This window comes from Garra rufa, chromosome 3 (assembly GCF_049309525.1).
Source record: "Garra rufa chromosome 3, GarRuf1.0, whole genome shotgun sequence".
NCBI lineage: Eukaryota > Metazoa > Chordata > Actinopteri > Cypriniformes > Cyprinidae > Garra > Garra rufa.
Window position 1 is genome coordinate 11149143 of NC_133363.1, and position 19438 is coordinate 11168580.

Below are 19438 nucleotides of genomic sequence, written 5' to 3' on the forward strand. Positions count from 1 at the left end.
ATTCTGCACATTTATGACCCTAGACCACAATACCAGTCATAGCACGGGAATATTTGTAGCAATAGCCAACAATATATTGTATGGGTCAAAATGATAAATTTTTCTTTTTATGCCAAAATCATTAGGATATTATGTAAAGATGATTTTCCATAAAGATATTTAGTAAATTTCCTGCCATAAATATATTAAAAACTTAATGTTTGATTATATGCATTGGTAAGACCTTAATTTGGACAACTTTAAAGGTAATTTTCTCAATATTTAGAGCAAAAAAAAAAATTCGCACCCTCAGATTGCAGATTTTCAAATAGCTGGCCAAATACTGTCCTGTCCTAATAAACCATACATCAATGTGGAAAGTGAGAACACGGAAAGCATATTTATTCAGCTTTCAAGTTTCTAAAAATTGAGCCTTATGGTTTTGTGATCCAGGGTCACATTTTATCTTAGTAATCCTTGTTTATATTGGATTGTATTTGGTTGCAGAATAAATTAATTATTAGTGACATAATAATTAAGGTCTTCCATAACCAGTAACCAAAAAGCATTTGCTTGATGCTGCTTCTATGCCAAAAGGTGTCAATGTAAAGTCCAAGACCACTGTTATATCCGCCAGCAAAAAGTTACTAAATGTACTTCAATAAAAGTTGTCATAAAACACTTTAAAGTTGCTCTACTCACTAGCACTGACTCATTTGTTTATTGTTGAATGTGAAAAAATCCACAATAGCAGCCAGGTTAATTTAAGCAGAGTTGACCTGTTGCTAAGTAAGTGTAAAAGATGATGCACTGCACAGCAGGCCATCTGTAGCACTACAAATGAGGTCGGCCCCCAACGGCACAGTGTATCTGCGCAGCTCTGTGTGGGTGGCGAGAAAGTCGCACACTGTTCCATTTCTAACAACTGGAGACAAAAGAACCTGCTACGTCCAAGCCATGTTGTTTGTCTAGATGGGATCCCTGCACTGCGGAGATCCACAGCTGGGGTTCCACACTCTCCCCCTTGCTTTTCCCAGTTGGCTCTCCTTTGCGTCAGAGATGGCAGCATGCTGGTCCATGGGGGTCAAGCTCCATAAGGACAGCGACAACTACAGAGGTCGCTCTCAACAGGGGCCTTACACTGAGTCATTGCTAAGTACAACCCTTGACCAACGACTAGAGTTTCACCCAAACAATAGAAAGGTTACTGCTTCTCCACTGAGATCTGACCATAACAAATCATGACAGTTTCCTCAAGGAAATAACTATTCTTTATGAGGCCTGTCTGAACGTACAATTTCGACTCTTAGACTTAATGATTATGCTTGGATGTCAAGAAACGCAGAGACTTACGGCGGCTTGTTTTTTCTCTATAACTGATATAATAATAAATCTGACTACAACCATTGTTGGCTCAATGATAAACTGCTTTGTTCATTTTTTTGTAAGTCGCTCCATAAATGTAAACGTAAACATGTTGATAAGGAATGTATATATTTGATATATTGATTTTGTTCAGATATGAGTCTTTACTAAATGTTAGCCTACAGCCTATGATTTATATTTGATTTCATTATTTCCATATAAATTATTGTGTGTTTATGTCACGTTTGAATTACCATAATTAGGAGATGACACGTTAATAAGTAGGCTACGAATTCGTGAATAAGATCGTGAATGCTTTTTACAAGTTAAAAACGTGTAATTACGTTAATTCTATTATGCGGTTTAATAAACAGGAAGCTATTTTTGCTTTATGGAAGATAGAACGGACAAACATTTCATAGAGTTCAGTACCACTTACCGTTATTGGGGAAGTACCTTACTTGAGAGCAAAAGATTTTCCCACGCAGATTCGTCGTCGTTTTCAAGTTCATCACGCGAATTCGGCGTGTTAACTAACAGTGACTTCTCTATGAGCTGTGCTGCTGACACTATCCACCTTATTCTTCAAGGCGTGGGGAGACTTCCGGTTCATTAAAAATAACAACGTGCAGTAAATGATAAAACTGTTTGCAATACAAACCAGTGTGTTCAAAATTAAGATGATACATTAAAATAATATGGTAATACACATCCATTTGCAATATCAAGCAGCAAAATGAGCTGTTTTGATCTTTTCTGTCCCTAGACTTTACAGAAATATTACAATTGAAATACACAATAGGGTTACAATTATTTTATATTTTAAGATGAAACAATAGTTATTTGAACAATTACACCTTCCTGAGCCATCAACATGGCATTATTTTTTTATTAATTATATAGAATTCCAAGTAGGCTACCACAAAACTACTTGTCCCCACAGCCATGTACAGGGTTGTGGCTAGAAGGGATACATCTCCGACCGGAAACTAACAATGAAATTAATTTTTCTACCTATTAGATTGTGGTTTTTTTAACGTCTACACCTACCCCAACCCTAAACTTAGCCCTTACTATAATACAAAAATAGTATTATTGTTGTACAGTGTGATAAAAATAACGTTAGATTGATGTGCGCATGTCTCCCTTCTAGTCTTTACCCATGTACAGAAGGAAAATGCTTTATTTTAAAGTAAAAAAACAGGATTTTCAACCATTTAAAATACAAAAGTCTATTCATAACTATCAAATATATCATGTAAATAGCATAAAAAAAGCAAAATACTGAAAATAATGAAAACAGTGGTCCCCTGAAGCTGTCACTGGTGTTACCGTTTGACAAAAGTCTTTAATTTTGGAATAAAAAAATCACACTGATGACATCACTTGACTTCCTCCTTCCTATTTCCTGAAGATCTATGAAGGCAGGCCCATGTTAAGTCCACTGTCTCTTTTCAATTATCAGAAATGTTCTCGTATATCTCCTGATTTCATATGAAGTGTTTAGTTGAAGTCACTGGTGTGACCTAATTCATTGATAGGGAATTGTTAAAAACTAGAGTACAAATGGATAAGACTACTTAATTTAGTAAGTATACCATGATTGACAACATGTGGTTTGATCACTAGCAACAGCCATTTTGTAAAATGCAATTTTTCATGAAAATTGTCACTGGTGTTACCTTCCTTATGGATTAATAAATGTAAAAAGAAAATTAAAAATCATTAAGCTGTCATTTATGCGTGTTCAGTCAAAGGGTAATCTAATAATGTGTTCTCATTTAAAAAATTAAATAAATTTTAAGACATCTTGCCATACCAAAAGTGGACGTTTCTGTAGAATGACCCACCCATGAAATTTACAAATGGAAAAATAAGGTCGATAGACAATAGAACTTTTTGCTACTGATGAATGATTAAAAAGATTGACAGTCAATCAGAAGTCATCATCATTTAAAGATATTGTGCATTTAAAGCGGGAGATGATATAACTGCAGTAGCGCTGAAACCCTGTTGTAACTGTTAGAATAACCAAGGATCAGCAATCTTCATGTAAAACTGATTGTGCAGACCAAACCATAAGTCGTATAGAGACTTGAAACTTGGAGGGATGGTAGTCCTCACACCATCTGCAATGTCAACAAGGCTCCAATTGGCCTGACAGGGGTGCTACAGCGATCAAAAGTACGATCAAGTGTCTTATGTTGTTGGAATCCTTGGCTCACACCGGACAAAATGCAGGCTTCTGATTTGGCGAAATTTTCATGTATTTAGCTTTTTTTTTTTTTAAACTACTTTTGCAAAGTAGGTTTTTCACCTGATCGGAAATAAACTAGTCCTAGGTTTTTTGCTCAATCTGGGAAAAACACTGCAGTACACTTCCCTAGGTCAATAATTATCCAAAAACCCTTTGGGAAGCTATAACGGGGTCATTTAGAAAAAGGGGCCTGTCCAAATATACTCAAGAGCCAAAACTTAAGTTTAGCAGCTGCCTTAAAATTTTAAGTTAAATCAACTTAAGTAATTTCAACTCTCAAGTTAAATCAACTAATTTTTATTGTAATGAGTTAAAATGACTTGTAGTTTTAAGATGATTTAACTTAAAATGTTAAGGCAGCTGCTGAACTTAGGTTTTTAAGTTGAATCTGGTGAAAACTTTTTACAGTGTATAAAGCCTAAACGAAAACTCAAAACTTCACGAAAACTGGTGAGAACATGTGACCAGTGATTCTAAACAAGTATGCAAAGTGGGAGTTTAGACCACAGCTGCCAGTATAACACTCATAAACATTAAAAAAACACATTTCTATGGCAAATTACCTGTATTTGCCCAAAAATGCCTTTTTTAAATCATTGATTAAGGTGGTTACAGGATTGCTAAATAATATGTAATGTCTTTTAAATGCCTTAAAAGTGCTTAAACCCAGAGATCAGAATATCATAAGGGAAGCACATGGAGTAAACAACCACCTCGCAACCACCCATAGATATGTATAAGTAGATGCCACATCCAGACATGTTGACGCGTCTGTCCTCTTGGAATGGTCTATATGTCGTCACTGAAAATAAAAATCAACAATCAAAAATCATCTTGAAACTTGCATTTTTCATCTTGAATATTTACGTATACTGTAGCAGCCCACGGAAACAGCCACTAATAGGGCATCTACATATTTATGCCCAGAACACCCTTGAAAATGCAACTGCATGGCAAAATACATCTACATGAAGTAATTCTCATAAAGGACATGATAAACCGGACACGCTCAAGAAAGGACACTTCCAATTCAGCACGTGCACTGACACCAGACAAATAAACACACAGAAGCACATTGCATAATTGGATACACAATATTTCCAGATGTGTGTTGATGCATGATAGGAGCCACCTGTTCATTTATCTGAAGCAAGAGCTCAGGTGCAGGTCTCATTTGTACAGCTGTGTGTGCTGGAGATAGGCCAGTGATCTGAAGCCACATCAATACACACATCGCACGTGAGTTTTACACTGACCTTTCTGACAGATTATTCAATCGTGACCTGTTATGTCAGCACAAAGATGACACGATATGACTTTTTAAGCAGATTTTCTTCAATCATAATTATAAAAATAACAATGTGTTTGCAAAATGAGGACCGATTCTAATTAAACTACAAGAAAATTGGACTTTTTAGATTTGATTTGGTTGCACTGTTTACTTGCCCCCTTTACTTTCCCCCGTAAAAACATTTTAACCCTAAAGTAGGGAAGCTGTTTGCGTGACTTTATTTTGCAGTGTGACTTATTTTGCTGTGTGACATTATTTCTCACAGAAATAATAATAATAATGCATAACAATACCTAATAATAAAATAATATTTAATGAGAAAGTGAAATATATTTATTTTAATATATTAAAAGCAACACTGAAATGATTGCCTTTATTTCTCGTAAATGTGACTTCTTGTTTTACTGAGTTTAATAGAAAAAAAATAAAACCAATTTTTAGGTGTAAAGTCACATTTATGAGAAAACAAGAAACATTGTTTAAAAAAACAATATATATATATATATATATATATATATATATATATATATATATATATATATATATATATATCCAGTGTTTTTGCAGACATTTCTGTTAACAAATTATTTTGAATAAAAATAAATATGGAAAATTAATTTATATTAATACATTACCTTGTGTACCTATTTTTTTTTTTTTTAATACATGTACCTATTTTTACAGTTTTGTTTGTTTGTTTGTTTTTTAAAATGTATTAAATAAATGAACAGTTAAATATAAGTAAATAAACAACAACAGATTCTTTGTTTTTTTAAGCATTTTTTGTGTATTTGAACCCTTGCCAACAAAGACTGTATGATTTTGAGATCCATTTTGTCACACTGTGGACAAATGATTTAAAGCCAGGGGGGCGAAAACTTTTGAACAGAATGCAGATCTGTAAATTTTCTTATTTTGCTCAATATATATATATATATATATTCCATTTAGTACTGCCCTTCAGAAGCTTAGGTACTTACATGTTTCCCAGAAGACAAAATAAGTTAAATTTACCCTGATCTTCAAATTCAAAAAGTTTTCACCCCCCGGCTCTTTATACATCATGTTTCCTTCAGAAGCATCAGTGAGCGTTTGAACCTTCTGTAAAGTTGCATATGAGTGTCTCAGTGTGAAAATATGGATCTTAAAATCATACAGCCATTGTTCGAAAGGGTTGACGTAAACAAAAAAAAAAAAAAAAAAAAAACACACACACACACACAGCTGTGTGTATGTAAACTTTTGAACGGGGTCATTTTTATAAATTCAATTATAATTTTCTTTTGACTATATGTAAACGTCTTTTATGTCAAATATCTTATTCAGGACAGTACTAAATAAAAAATAACATGCATTTTGTTTGATCCCTCTTAATTTGGTCAAATAATTTACATTTTGCAGATTTGTGTAAATTTTGACTTCAACTATAAGTGCACACTCACATAAGTAGCATAATAAAAGTTGAAATTATTAACAAGTAATGAAATCTATGACCAGAATGTGGTATAATGACATTAGTTTTAACCTGTACAAACATATTCCATCAGATTAAAACTATAGTCTTTTTACCCAGCACCACCAAGCTGTTTATTGCGTCTAGCTTCTGATGCACTCCAGCTGATTATACATGGTTTATAGTTGGCAAAGGTTCATAACGACATGTGAGATCTGAGTTCTGAAAACTTTGGTCATTGTCCTGCTGGAGATCCAGCCTGCAGTCTTCTAACAGCTGAGCTAACACAGACACAGGCCGGCTGCTGCTAGCGCCCTTGAAATGCCTATGGCGTCAATGGGTTCAAAGCCATTATGGTGGATTCTAGGAAGTATTGACATAAATCCTAAAAAGCAATAGGTACGTACACTATAGTAGTGGAATAATGGGCAATAAGCAGCAGAATAAACAATATAATAAAGAAAATTATATTGTATACATGCCCCATAACATTGACATTGAAGCATATAGATGAGTTTTGATGATTGTGACTGATGGATTTCAAGGAAATGGCACAAAAAAAAAATAGCAATACAAACAGTCATGATACAGTAGTCAACATTTGAAGTGGATCAAAACCTTTCATCAAAGTTGTCCTAAAACCAAAACAATACCCGTTTTTGTCTTAGGACAGCTTTGATGAACTTTGATCCACTTCAAATGTTGACTACTGTAAATAGAAAGAAATGAAAAGAGAAAAAGACTTTATGTTCTTATGTTCGTTTTCTTTTTGTCATTGATGATAATTTAGTTATTTAAATATTATCTGTTTAATATGCAGGGTTGTTATTATTACTAATGCTTTTTTTATAATATAATAATGTTAACTGGAATAAAACATGAAATATTAAACTTTAAATGTATTATTATTTTCATCAAATAACACTGCTTTAATATTATTCATCCATGTGGCTCCTCAGTAAACAAAATACTAGTTTAACAGTGAGTTTACTATGACATCTTGTGGTAACACATATCATTTCATCCACGTGTCCATTCATTGAACACAAAAGCTGTGATTTAGATGTGTTGAGCTAATGTCATAAAATAGGAGAATCTGAAATGTGCATAATTTGTTTGCAGATGCCACTTGATTTAATGTTTTATTTATACAGTGAAATCAACACATTATTCAGTGTGATTTAAGTGCCTATTTTGGTGGGTGGAAGGGGGCATTGTATATTTACACTATTATTTATGTCACACGTCAGCAGCCCATATGCTTTAGGTTATGAGTAAAACTGAGCTCTGGTTGGAGGAGAACTAGAGTCTGGAGGAAAGAGTTTACTGCTTCCCTCAGTCTGACACATGGATCCACTTTCTAGTGGTTTGAGAGACAACGAACCTGTGGATCCCATTGCAGAGATGTTTCAGAATGAATATGAATGCTTCCAATTACAACAGGAAGTAATGAAACAATAAGGGCCCTCTACCCATCACAGATTGTTACTCATTCATACGCTCTCGTTTAGCGAGCTGTCTTGTTGAGAACATTGTGACCGGGTCAAACTAGACATAAAGGCCACTGCAAAACTTGAGTGGTCACGTAAGAGTATGGCGGCAGCACTATGATTCAGAATCATATATTAGACAAGGTGGTACTTTTTTAAGAATAAACTTTCAGGAACATGCAAATCAAAATGTACAGTTGAAGTCAAAAGTTTTCATACACCTTGCAGAATCTGCAAAATGTTAAACAAAATGCATGTTATTGCATGACCTCAACAAGATATTTCACATAACAGATGTTTACATACAGTCCACAAGAGAAAAGAATTGAATTTGTAAAAATGACCCTGTTCAAATGTTTACATCCCCTTGATTCTTAATACTGTGTTGTTACCTGCATGATTCACAGCTGTGTTTTTTTGTTTGGTGATAGTTCATGAGTCCCTTGTGTGTCCTGAACAGTTAAACTGCCCACTAAGTTTCCACTGGCAAATAAGAAAATTTCTGTTGAGAAGTTTGTACCCCTGGCTCTTAACGCATTGTGTTTCCTTTTGAAGCATCAGTGAGCGTTTGAACCTTCTGTAATAGTTGCTTATGAGTCCCTCAGTTGTCCTCAGTGTGAGAAATGGATTTCAAAATCATACATTCATTGTTGGAAAGAGTTCAAATACACAAAAAAAGCTGAAAAACCAAAGAATTTGTGGTACTTGAAGGATTTTTCTGACAAGGGACTTATGAACAATTATCACTAAAAAAAAAAAAAAGAAAAAACACAGCTGTGGATTATTCGGGTAACAATACAGTATTAAGAATCAAGTGTATGTAAATTTTTGAATGAGGTAATTTTTATAAACTCAACTATTATTTTCTCTTGTGGACTATATATTGTGTGTGAAATAGCTTATTCAGGTCAGTACTAAATAAAAAACATGCATTTTTTTATGATCCCTCTTATTTTGGTAAAATAATTAACATTTTGCAGATTCTGCGAGGTGTATGTAAACTTTTGACTTCAACTGTATATGAAAGAATATACATAGACATCTCTCAGTAATTCATTGTCATATTTATTTCAGGGTGTGCAAGAATTATTTTCCACATTCACTGTATTTCACTAAAAACATGCTAAACCTTTCAGTCATTTGCACCGCTTTAACTGCATTTTAAACCTTTGTTGGTTTAACTTTAAAAAAGGTTTAATATATCTTTTTTTTATTCTACCTCTTATTCAGCCCTGTCCCTGTAATCCTAATGTAATAATTTAAAAAAACATTTGGTAAACAGTCTCAAAAATTTTACTGATTCGAGGTAGGGCTGGTATGTTACGTGGCACATTAAAAAGCTGATACCTGAGCCAGAAAAAAAATACAGAGTAAAAGGCACCGGTGGAGAAAAAGTGCCGTGTCTTAAAAATCTTTAAGTATACCAATATATCCCTAAAATAAATAAACCAAGGCAAAAGATGTTCTTAACTGAAATAGAAACAATAGACAGAACAACAGCCGAAAGGGAATGTAAAAAAAACAACAACCATTAAAATAAAGGCTACAGTGTTTTTTGGAGTGGCTGTTTCCATTTAGGTCTTTAACCAAAGCAAGTCATGAAGCATGATTGGTCTGTACGACCTGCGATTGGTCCACTTGATTGCACCACTTATACACAGTATTGCTTCTGATAAAAGTTTCCACATTTTGAGAATTATGAATCTGGCACGTCCTTCGATTTCATTTTAGCGCGTTCTTCTCCAGTAAACAACAGCTACAATGAATGCCATCGCAGCGACAACAGACACAGTACGCCATCTTGACACACTGTGGAAAATGCCCTCCTGCAACACAAGAAAGAAAAAGTATTAGATACACCCTGCATATAAACATTCTCAGAATTTTAAATGACATCCATCTGATAATCAATCTCTGTGACTTTCTTCCGTACTCTAGGAAACCCGCTGCAGAAACTGATGTGGTAAGTCGTAAATTTTCTGTTTTCTTTGTGCACAATAAGTATTCTCGTAGCTTTATATACGGTGGCCGAGAGAGCTCAACGTGCTGCAACTTAAGAAAACACATGCAAACAGAAAAAACGACAACAAATTAAGAAAACATCTTCATCAGTTTGACAACAAAGGCGCTGCAAATCCTCGCAACGCAAACACAATACGGAAACGCACTGCAAACACACAAAAGCTCTGCAAATAGCACGGAGCACAACGGAAATGTTTCAGGGGGACCTCAAAAAGTGACGAACCCACCTGGGACCTGATTATTTGTTCAGTGGCTGTTGGTCAGAGCAGAGGTGTTGTCAGTGAACTATCACCTTTTAGTTCATCGACAACACCTCTGCTCTGACCAACAGCCACTGAACAAATAATCAGGTCCCAGATGGGTTCGTCACTGATGCAGCACCTGTGTTGTCAAACTGATGAAGATGTTTTTTTTTTATTTGTTGTCGTTTTTTTCTGTTTGCATGTGTTTTCTTAAGTTGCAGCGTGTTGAGCTCTCTCGGCCACCGTATTTATAACATTAAGGTTGAACCATGGATGTCGCATAGACTATTTTAATGATGCCCTTACTACCTTTCTGGGCCTTGAATGTGTCAGTTGCGTTGCTGTCTATGCAGGGTGAGAAAGCTCTCGGATTTCATCAAAAATATCTTGATTTGTGTTCTGAAGATAAACAAAGGTCTTACAGGTTTGGAATGACATGAGGGTGAGTAATCCATGACATACTTTTCATTTTTGGGTGAACTATCCCTTTAATATTTGTTAATATGCATCAGTGCCACAAGTAAATCACACAAAACAGTACCTTGCGAAAGTATTCATACCCCTTTCTTTTCTCACATTTTGTTATGTTGCTGCCTTATGTTAAACTGTTTTAAATTACTTTTTTCCCCCACACACCGATCGACACTCAATGCACCATAATAACAAAGCAAAAACAGAATTGTCACTTCATAGATTAAAAATAAAAAACTGAAATAAGTACATTGCATAAGTATTCATACCCTTAACTCAATACTTAGCTAACGCACCTTTACAGCTTCAAGACTTTTTAGGTATTATGTGACAAGCTTTGCTAATCAGCTCACCTCTTAACCTCTCAAGTTCTATCAGCTTGGATGAGGGCTGGCAGACATTTTCAGGTTTCTCCAGAAATATTTGATTGGGTTCAAGCCCAGGCTCTGGCCACACAAGGACATTCACAGAGTTGTCTATAAGCCACTCTTGGTGTGTGCTTAGAGGTTCTGAATGCTCTGGACTAGGTTTCGTTAAGGCTATCTCTATATTTTGGTGCACTGAGTTTTTCTTCTACTCTGACGAGTCCCTCAGTTTCTGCCGCTGAGAAACAGCCCCAAAGCATGAGGCTGCTACCACCACACTTTAATGTTAAGATGGTACTCCTAAGGTGATGAGCAGTGCCTGGTTTCCTTCAAACATGCTTGGAATTAAGGTTAATCAGACCAGAGAATCTTGTTTCTCACAGGTGCTTTTTTGCAAATTCCAAATGTGTTTTTATGTCTTCACTGAGGAGAGGATTGAGTCTTGCCACACCGCCATCAAGCCCAGATCGGTGGAGTGTTGCACTGATGTTTGTTCTTCTGTAGGTCTCTCTTATCTCCACATATGATCATTGAGCTCAACTAGAGTGACCATTAGGTTCTTGGTCATCAGTCTAACCAAGGCCCTTCTCCATCAATTGCTCGGTTTGGCTAGGAGGCCAGCTCTAGGAAGAGTCCTGGAAGTTTCAAACTTCTTCCATTAAGAGTAATGGAAACTACATGCTTCTATGAATCTTCAATGCAGAAGATTTTTTTAACTCTTCCCCAGATGTGTGGCTTGTGGCTTTTTTTTTTTTTTTTTACCTCAGGGCTTGGTTTTTGCTCTGATATGAATTTTTAGCTGTTAGACGTTTTATTAAAAATAAAAAGAAGGTGCATGTCTTTCCAAATCATAGCCATGACAAATGAATTTGCCACAGGTTAACTTCACTCAAAATGAGCTAAATTTCAACTGTCCCAGAGAAGGGTACGAATACTTATGCAATGGAATCATTTAAGTTTTTTATTTTTAATAAATTTGCAAAGATGATAAAAATGTGTTTTTTTGCTTTGCTATTATGGTGTACAGACTGTAGATTGATGTGGGAAAAAAAGCAATTTTTTAAGCAGTTTAACATAAGGTAGCAACATTTAAAAAAAAATGAATGAAAAATATGAATACTTTTGCAAGGCCCTGTACATTGATTAAACCGTAAGATTATAACTTCAGTTATAAGTCAGACTCTCTGACTATTAGGCTACAACTGCCTAATGGTTATACATGACTGGTAGCACATTCTCCTGTAGTACAATACTGTAAACAGCAGGTGCCTGATCTTCCTCAAATCCACAAAAACGTGGGTCAAGCATACAAGCATCCCTTCTACTCTATGGCTGGGTTTGCATTCTTCAGGCTCATGCTGCTTAGCACACTGTAAATATTGTCACATGTTTATTGTATTCCAGTTCTCAGGGCCACAGTATGCTCCATGACGCCTGAGTGTTTGAAGTCTAAACCCAGCACCCCACATTCTGCTTCCTTTATGATCATATGTGTGCTATTAAACTTGAGTGGCCCCAGGAACTGCAGCCAGCCTGGTGGAGGCTGTGCAGCACACATGCAAACCGCATCTTACTGAAGTATGACAACATTAACTATTATGCGAGATATGAAAAGCAAAAATTGGCGTTCTCAATATGCAATTTTAAAAGACAGATTAGATAACCGGTATCTAGCTGCGTGCCGTGCTGGGTCAGTGGGTTTTTTGTGTCTGGATATACCTAGACGGGATGTGTCTGGCTTTGTGCTTATGTACTTCCTGGCTCGAGTGGGTGCGTTTCTCTGTGTGTGGTGGCCCGTGTCTGGCTCGACCTGTGTGGCTCCACATGGGTGGCCAGACAGCACACACGAAAACAGCAACTTACCCATCCTCCTTGCTGTCTGATCCAGGCAGAAATGTTTTCCTTGATAAACTGTAAAACCCAGCTAATGATCCTCTTGATAATTTCAAAGTGGTTCTGAGTCAGAGCCTAAAGGAATGAAAGGTAATTATGTTTTAATACATCTACATTATTCATAAGAATAAGCATTGCTTATTAAATTTGACCCTATCAAAATTCATTAAGACTTTGCATGGATGGAGCTTTAAATTTCAATACCACAACACTTTGATTGAAGAATAAATGGTGAGACAATATGTTTACATTTTCCATTAAAATATTGAAAGATGAAATCAGAGTTTTACCTGGTAAATAAGCCTATACGCAAGGTGAAACAAGGCCACCACACGTCCCCAGTTAATGCCATCCTCGAAGATGCTCCTGGCCACAGTCATAAAGACATCCTGAGCGCAATTTGCTTGCACAGTGCTGATGAGACTGTGAGGGGGAAAAAAATGTTGTATGTTATGGGCTTCAAACTGTTCTATGATTTTTGAGATCCATCTTTTCACACTGATGACAACTGAGGGACTCATATGCAATGATTACAGAAGGTTCAAATGCTCACTGATGCTTTAGTAGGAAACATGATGCATTAGGGGCTGTTCACATGTAGCGTCTTTTGCGCGCTCAAGTTCATTATTTCAAATGTAGACGCGCGGCTTGCACGCGCATAAAGGAAAGCGACGCAATGCGACGTGCTCGTTTTTTCCAGGCGCACCCGCGCCGCATCGAGATAAAAACATCTCAACTTTTCAGAATGCCGCAAGCGCACCGCAGGTCATGTGACATGACATGAACCAACCAATCAGCTTCCTCACGTTTTTCCGTTACATTGAAACCTACATACAGTTGTTGGAAAGAGTTCCAATACACAAAAATGCTGAAAAACCACAGAATTTGTGGGACTTAAAGGATTTTTCTGAAGAACAGAGGGCGGTTTAACTGTTCAGGACAAACTGTTCAGGACTCATGAACAACTATCACTAACCAAAAAAAAAAAAAAAAAAAAAAAATCATTCAGCTAACAACAGAGTATTAAGAATCAAGCGTATGTAAACTTTTGAATGGGGTCATTTTTATAAATTCAACTATTATTTTCTTTTGTAGACTATATGTATGTCTTTTATGTGAAATATCTTATTCAGGTCAGTAGTAAATAAATAAAAAAAACATGCATTTTGTATGATCCCTCTTATTTTGGAAAAATAATAAAGATTTTGCAGATTCTGCAAGGTGTATGTAAACTTTTGACTTCTAGTCTAAAACTTTTGACTTCTAGACTAGTAATATACTGGGTAGTCAGGTTTTGAGATTTCACACTGTTGCTTTGTAAACCTTGTCTTAATGTTCTAATTTGCTTATTTATAAGGTATATAACAATTATAGGACAATAAATAACAGCTAATCTTTCTGCACAATACAGCTAAAAAAAAAAAATCACTTAGTTTCGGCCCACCAGTTAATGCATTCATCTTCACTGTTCAACTTTTACCTCAAACTGAAACTAAACCCAGCATGGAAATTTCTACACACATGCATATTTAATGAGGTAAGGACAGAGGGCGTTTATAATTGGTCGTCTTTTGCTAAACAACCCACAACACAACTGTGTTCTACACTGTATTACTGTGTAGTACTGTAATTTGGGGTTAACTTTGCAAAAGTGGTGCTAAACTTGGTCTGGAGCAGGGCTATCTTGAACCCGAGTTTAAAAATATGATAACCCAGGATTAAGTGCAGTGCAAAAAATGTTGCCCTCATGTAAAAATTCCTTAAAGTTTGGTGTGCGAGACGGCTTCTATGACTAATGTCTAGCCTAAAAACACTCACAGATTTCTGCAATCATTTAGTGTCAGTCATCAGTCCTTTGTTCCTCATTAAAGAAAAAGAATACTTGTTTAAACATGTTTAAAATGATTACTCAGAAGAGACAGAGACACTTAATAAAAAGCTGTTTCTGTTTTTTTTTTAAATCACATGACCAGTCGAATATTACTTCCTTTATCTTGCTAAACTCAATTTTTCTTAGAATGGCTTAATCATAGCTGGCTAAATAGAGAATTTCTACAATAGCATTTGTAACTGAAAACCTTTGCTTTTGCATTCATGCTGCCAAGTGTCAGCTTAAGTCCCAGACAAATGTGCAATATACAAAAACGCATTTTTAAATAAAATCTTATGTAAACTGTTGTCTTAAAAACACAGACTCTTTCAGTTTCTATTTCACAATAAATAAATAAATAGATAAAAACGTGTTTCCAAAAAAGACCCACAGGGCCAACTAGGGAGCCTCAGCAAGCTTATAAAGGGGGCCATAGGATGAATTAAATTGATCAAAATTATAGTTATTTTAAAAACAAATTAAATTGTAATTTTATTTTTAAAAATATAATGCCAATCAAACACATAAAAGCAACATGTTAACTATTTTAAACATTCTAAATATATTAATATATATATTAATATATTGAAATATATATTATTATATACATACATTTTTATATATAATATATTTAAATATATTAATATATCTAAATATATTATATGATAGTTGTTGATGAGTCACTTGTTTGTCCTGAAACCACCAACGTTCTTCAGAAAAATCTTTCAAGTCTCAATTTTTGAGACAAATTGAAATACACATAAATGCTGAAAAACCAAAGAATTTGTAAGACCTTAATTATTTTTCTGAAGAACAGCAGGCAGTTTAATTGTTCAGGACAAACAATATATTGTCATATATTGTCGACAAAATCAGCCTCTGTCAATTAAAAAAAAGATACTTTGAAAACAAACAACTTTGTCATAACTCCAGAAGAACATACTGCAAAAAACTAAATAGCTTATATGAGGGGCTTTTGAATATTTTGTATAAATGGGAGGCCTTAAAATCAAAAAGGTTGAGAACCACTAAATTAGATACTTAAGTTGGGTTTTCTCTCTTATCACAAGACCTCATAATCATAAAAAGACAAGTAAGCTGAAATAAAATAAATAAAAAAAACTTACTGTTGAAGTTCAGCATTCTTGTTAAGGTCATCGGCTATCTTCAAAAGTTGATCTACCACCTCTTTGATTTGAGGATCTTCTGCATCCTGAGGTCTTCCTCCTAGATCCTCATGGCTCACACGCATGGAAGGATCCTCTACAGTAACTCGTTCAATAACATACCTTCATGTGAAACCAAAGCACAGTGAAGAAATGCATTCATTCACAGTTCACACAAATTCAAGCTTATGAAATATAACACATGGATAGCCTACATAAAATTGAGGATTTCATGAATTTACCCTCTTAGTAAAACGGCACCCTGTTCAATGATCGGATCATCCATGACATCTGAAAATAAGTAGAAAAAGCATTGTGAGTTCGTGTGATTAATACGTATTACTGATTAAAGGACTATAAAAGTGTACAAGGTTAAAGTACAGGAAGCAATCTTTGTATTCCTGGGCGTGACAATGGGGTCAGTGGGTATTTTACATGTGGTGAAAAACTTCCTGTTTTGATACTGGCTGGTTTACAAGTAAGGTCATGACACAGGTTTATGAGAAAGCTTGCGGTGTAGTTAAGTATCCTATTGTTGATGAATTTTTTTATTCTCACTTCTGTTTTTCTGTCTTCTTGTCAACATCTTGGTTAAGAAGGTTGTTTGTTTAATCTTAATCTGGAAAAATATATTTAAAGTGTGTTTTTATTTTAAACAACAACCTTGTTTTAAGGCTTATTTGCCAATAGTTTCTGAATGCTGTTAAAGTGTCTGAATGTGAATTTCTTCTAGTGGGTGTTTTGTTTGTGAAGGAATTCGTTTTGAATGATTCTTTTGATTAAACTAGCTTGTTCTTCACTGTCCGACTATAAAACGAGACGATAGCATTCAAGTATGGAATGTAAAGGAGAATTTGATTGGTTGGGCTGACTTTACGTTTTTGACAGATTTGGGTAAAATTCTTATGTCTTTAACACTTATGTCATTATGTTCAAAACATTATGTAAAAATTTACATTTTTAGGGTGGTCTACCAATAAAATCCAACCTCATGGTTCAGTTTTAATGTGAGGCAAAATGTAAGTAACCATTTAATATATGACAACCGTTTTAAAACAGAAATGCTAAACGACTGACTGTAATATTCAGAGATGCAAAATACTCAACTTTTTTAATGAAAATAAACTTTCACACGTTGGAAAAAATACACTTCCAGTCAAAAGATTTAATCAGGAAGACTTCCTCGTCTGCTCAACAAGCCTGCATTTATTTGATCCAAAATATAGCAAAACCAGTAATATTGTGAAATAATTTTACTCTTTACAATATCTTTATTATATTTTAAAATGTAATTTATTCCAAAGCTAAATTTTCAGCCTTCAGTGTCACCTGATCCATCAGAAATGCTGAATTGCTGAAATTCTAATATGCTGATTTGCTGTTCAAGAAACATTTATTATTATTATTATTATTAATATTTAAGACTTGAGTTTGTTTTTTCAGGATTCTTTGATGAACAAAAAGATTCAAGGATAAACATTTATCTGAAATAAAATAAGTCGTTTTTTGGGGAAAGAAATTGTAGAAATTAATACTTTTATTTAGCAAGAATGCTTTATATTGCTCAAAAGTGATGATAAAGACATTTATAATGTTACAAAATATTTCTAATTTTAGATAAATGCTGTTCTTCTGAACTTTCTATTCATTAAAAGAAACCTGACAAAAATCTTTTCAACATAATAATAATAATAAATATTTTTGAGCAGCAGTTCAGAATGCTAGAATGATTTCTGAAGGGTCATGTGACTGGAGTAATAATGCTAAAAATTCAGCTTTGAAATCAAAGTAATAAATTACATTTTAAAATATATTCAAATAGAAAGCTGTTGTTTTAAATAGTAAAAAATATTTTGAAATTGTACTGTTTTTGCTGTACTTTGGATCAAATAAATGCAGGTTTGGTGAGCAGACGAGACTTAAAAAACATTAAAAATCCTACTGTTTGAAAACTTCTGACTGGGAGTGTATATAAATATACATTTTCGAAAAATTTAAAAATGATGAAATTCTGGTTCTTTTACTGTTATATTTATATTCTCTCTATGTTTTGACTCTCATTATATTTTAATAATTTAAAAGATGAGACAGTAAAAGATACTCGCTTTTCTTCTGGCGCAATGGTGAGGTCACTAAACAAATTATTAGTTTAGAGACCAAAAAACATCTCAAAAAAACCCGCACTATTGTTGACAGGCCTCGCACGCCCCAACATACGTCAGACATGCTTAGTATGACATAACAACTGAAACGGAAATGATTATAATATTAAAAACCAGACATAGTGAACTACTTAAACTAAAATATCACCATATACAATCATCGTAATAGCAACTGTAACAGTTAATGGTTATCTCTACGAAGACGTTTAGAAGAAAGAGTCTTCAATACTAGTTAGTCAAGTCACAGTCGAAGAACGGTGTGACGTCACGCCGAGTGCAAAGAGCTTGAAATGGATGCCTAGCTCACAGAAGTCACTCTAATTCGTTTAAAAGTTGTACCTAATCTTACCTTCGCCACCTGTAGCCCCCTTCAACTCTTTATCGTCTGTCCTCTGTCCATCGTTCGCATCCGCCATGGTTTTAGTTAGCACAAACACCGGCGGCCCAAGTGATAGCTTTGCTAACTAACTTAGCCGGACCAGCCTAACAATTTCTGAATCCGCTAAATTCACAGTTTTCAAACAAATACAACATAATCTAGTCAAGTTGTCGACGCGCGTGGTTATATGTCTTCCCCAGGAGCACCATTAGAATGATAAAAGCATGATATGCAAGTAAAAAAGTTGTCGATGAGCTTTAAAAAGAGCTCCACCAATCCATAGGAACGCTTTAAACCTGGAAATAACGCGGAAATGGAGAGGCAACAGCCGCCAAATGCATTGATATGTAAGTGCAGATTCGCTGTGCCAAGAATGAACCACAAGCATGCACCCGCTATATGACTTATTATACAAACCAATCAAATATTGTTTTTATTTTCTTCTTCTTTTTTTTTTTTGAGAAGTTGTTTTTCTCGGGTTTAGAAAATACAGAACATTACTATATTGCTAAAACCCACAGAAAATAAAATGTAGGGGAGAGCGGGATAAGTTGTCACACTTTTCACACTAACTTTTTTTTTTTAGGTCAAAAAAAAATGGTGATCACCTCAGATTAGAGCAGTCTTGACCACACGTGAACAGGAGGTTGACTATAGAAGAAGAAGTCACACAAAGTGGCTATTTCATTTTTGAGATAAAGCCTCTAGTATTTGGAGATATGAACAGTGTGACAACTTACCCCGCTCTCCCCTACTTTTATTAGAATCAAAATGAGATGTATTGCCCACAGTAGATAAAACAGACAAAATATGTAGGCACAAAAATCTATATACAGATACAATTATACAAGGGAATGTGAATAAGAAAGGGGCAGTGTGTTTAAAAATATATAGTTGGTCTGCTTTAATGCATTGGTTCACACACCTGAAATGTATTTATTCATTGTTTTATGTTGATGTTTAATTTAGAGCTTGTGGGAAATATTTGTTGGAAAACTAAATATTGTATTTGTTTATATGTAGAGGCTGTAGG

General features: G+C 34.8%; 1 protein-coding gene across 1 annotated transcript; it reads right to left on the minus strand.

Annotated features, from left to right (window-relative positions):
- Nucleotides 1-8880: 8880 nt before the first annotated feature.
- LOC141331814 (apoptosis regulator BAX) lies at nt 8881-18698 on the minus strand. The gene is made up of 6 exons (XM_073836848.1): nt 18376-18698; nt 16107-16155; nt 15826-15987; nt 13119-13251; nt 12799-12903; nt 8881-9661 (listed from the first exon to the last, which is right to left on the minus strand). The coding sequence occupies exons 1-6, from the start codon at nt 18440-18442 to the stop codon at nt 9563-9565; spliced, it is 615 nt and encodes a 204-aa protein (XP_073692949.1). The 5' UTR covers nt 18443-18698; the 3' UTR covers nt 8881-9562.
- Between the last annotated feature and the right edge of the window lie 740 nt (nt 18699-19438).

Bases quoted from the DNA above. Each gene is read 5' to 3' on its own strand.
- LOC141331814 (XM_073836848.1), bottom strand. From the start codon at position 18,442: ATGGCGGATGCGAACGATGGACAGAGGACAGACGATAAAGAGTTGAAG. The intron at 13,252-15,825 runs GTAAGTTTTTTT...TCCCCCTCACAG, and splicing joins AAGAATGCTGAACTTCAACA to TCTCATCAGCACTGTGCAAG. The intron at 9,662-12,798 runs GTAAGTTGCTGT...CTTGTGTTGCAG, and splicing joins TCAGACAGCAAGGAGGATGG to GAGGGCATTTTCCACAGTGT.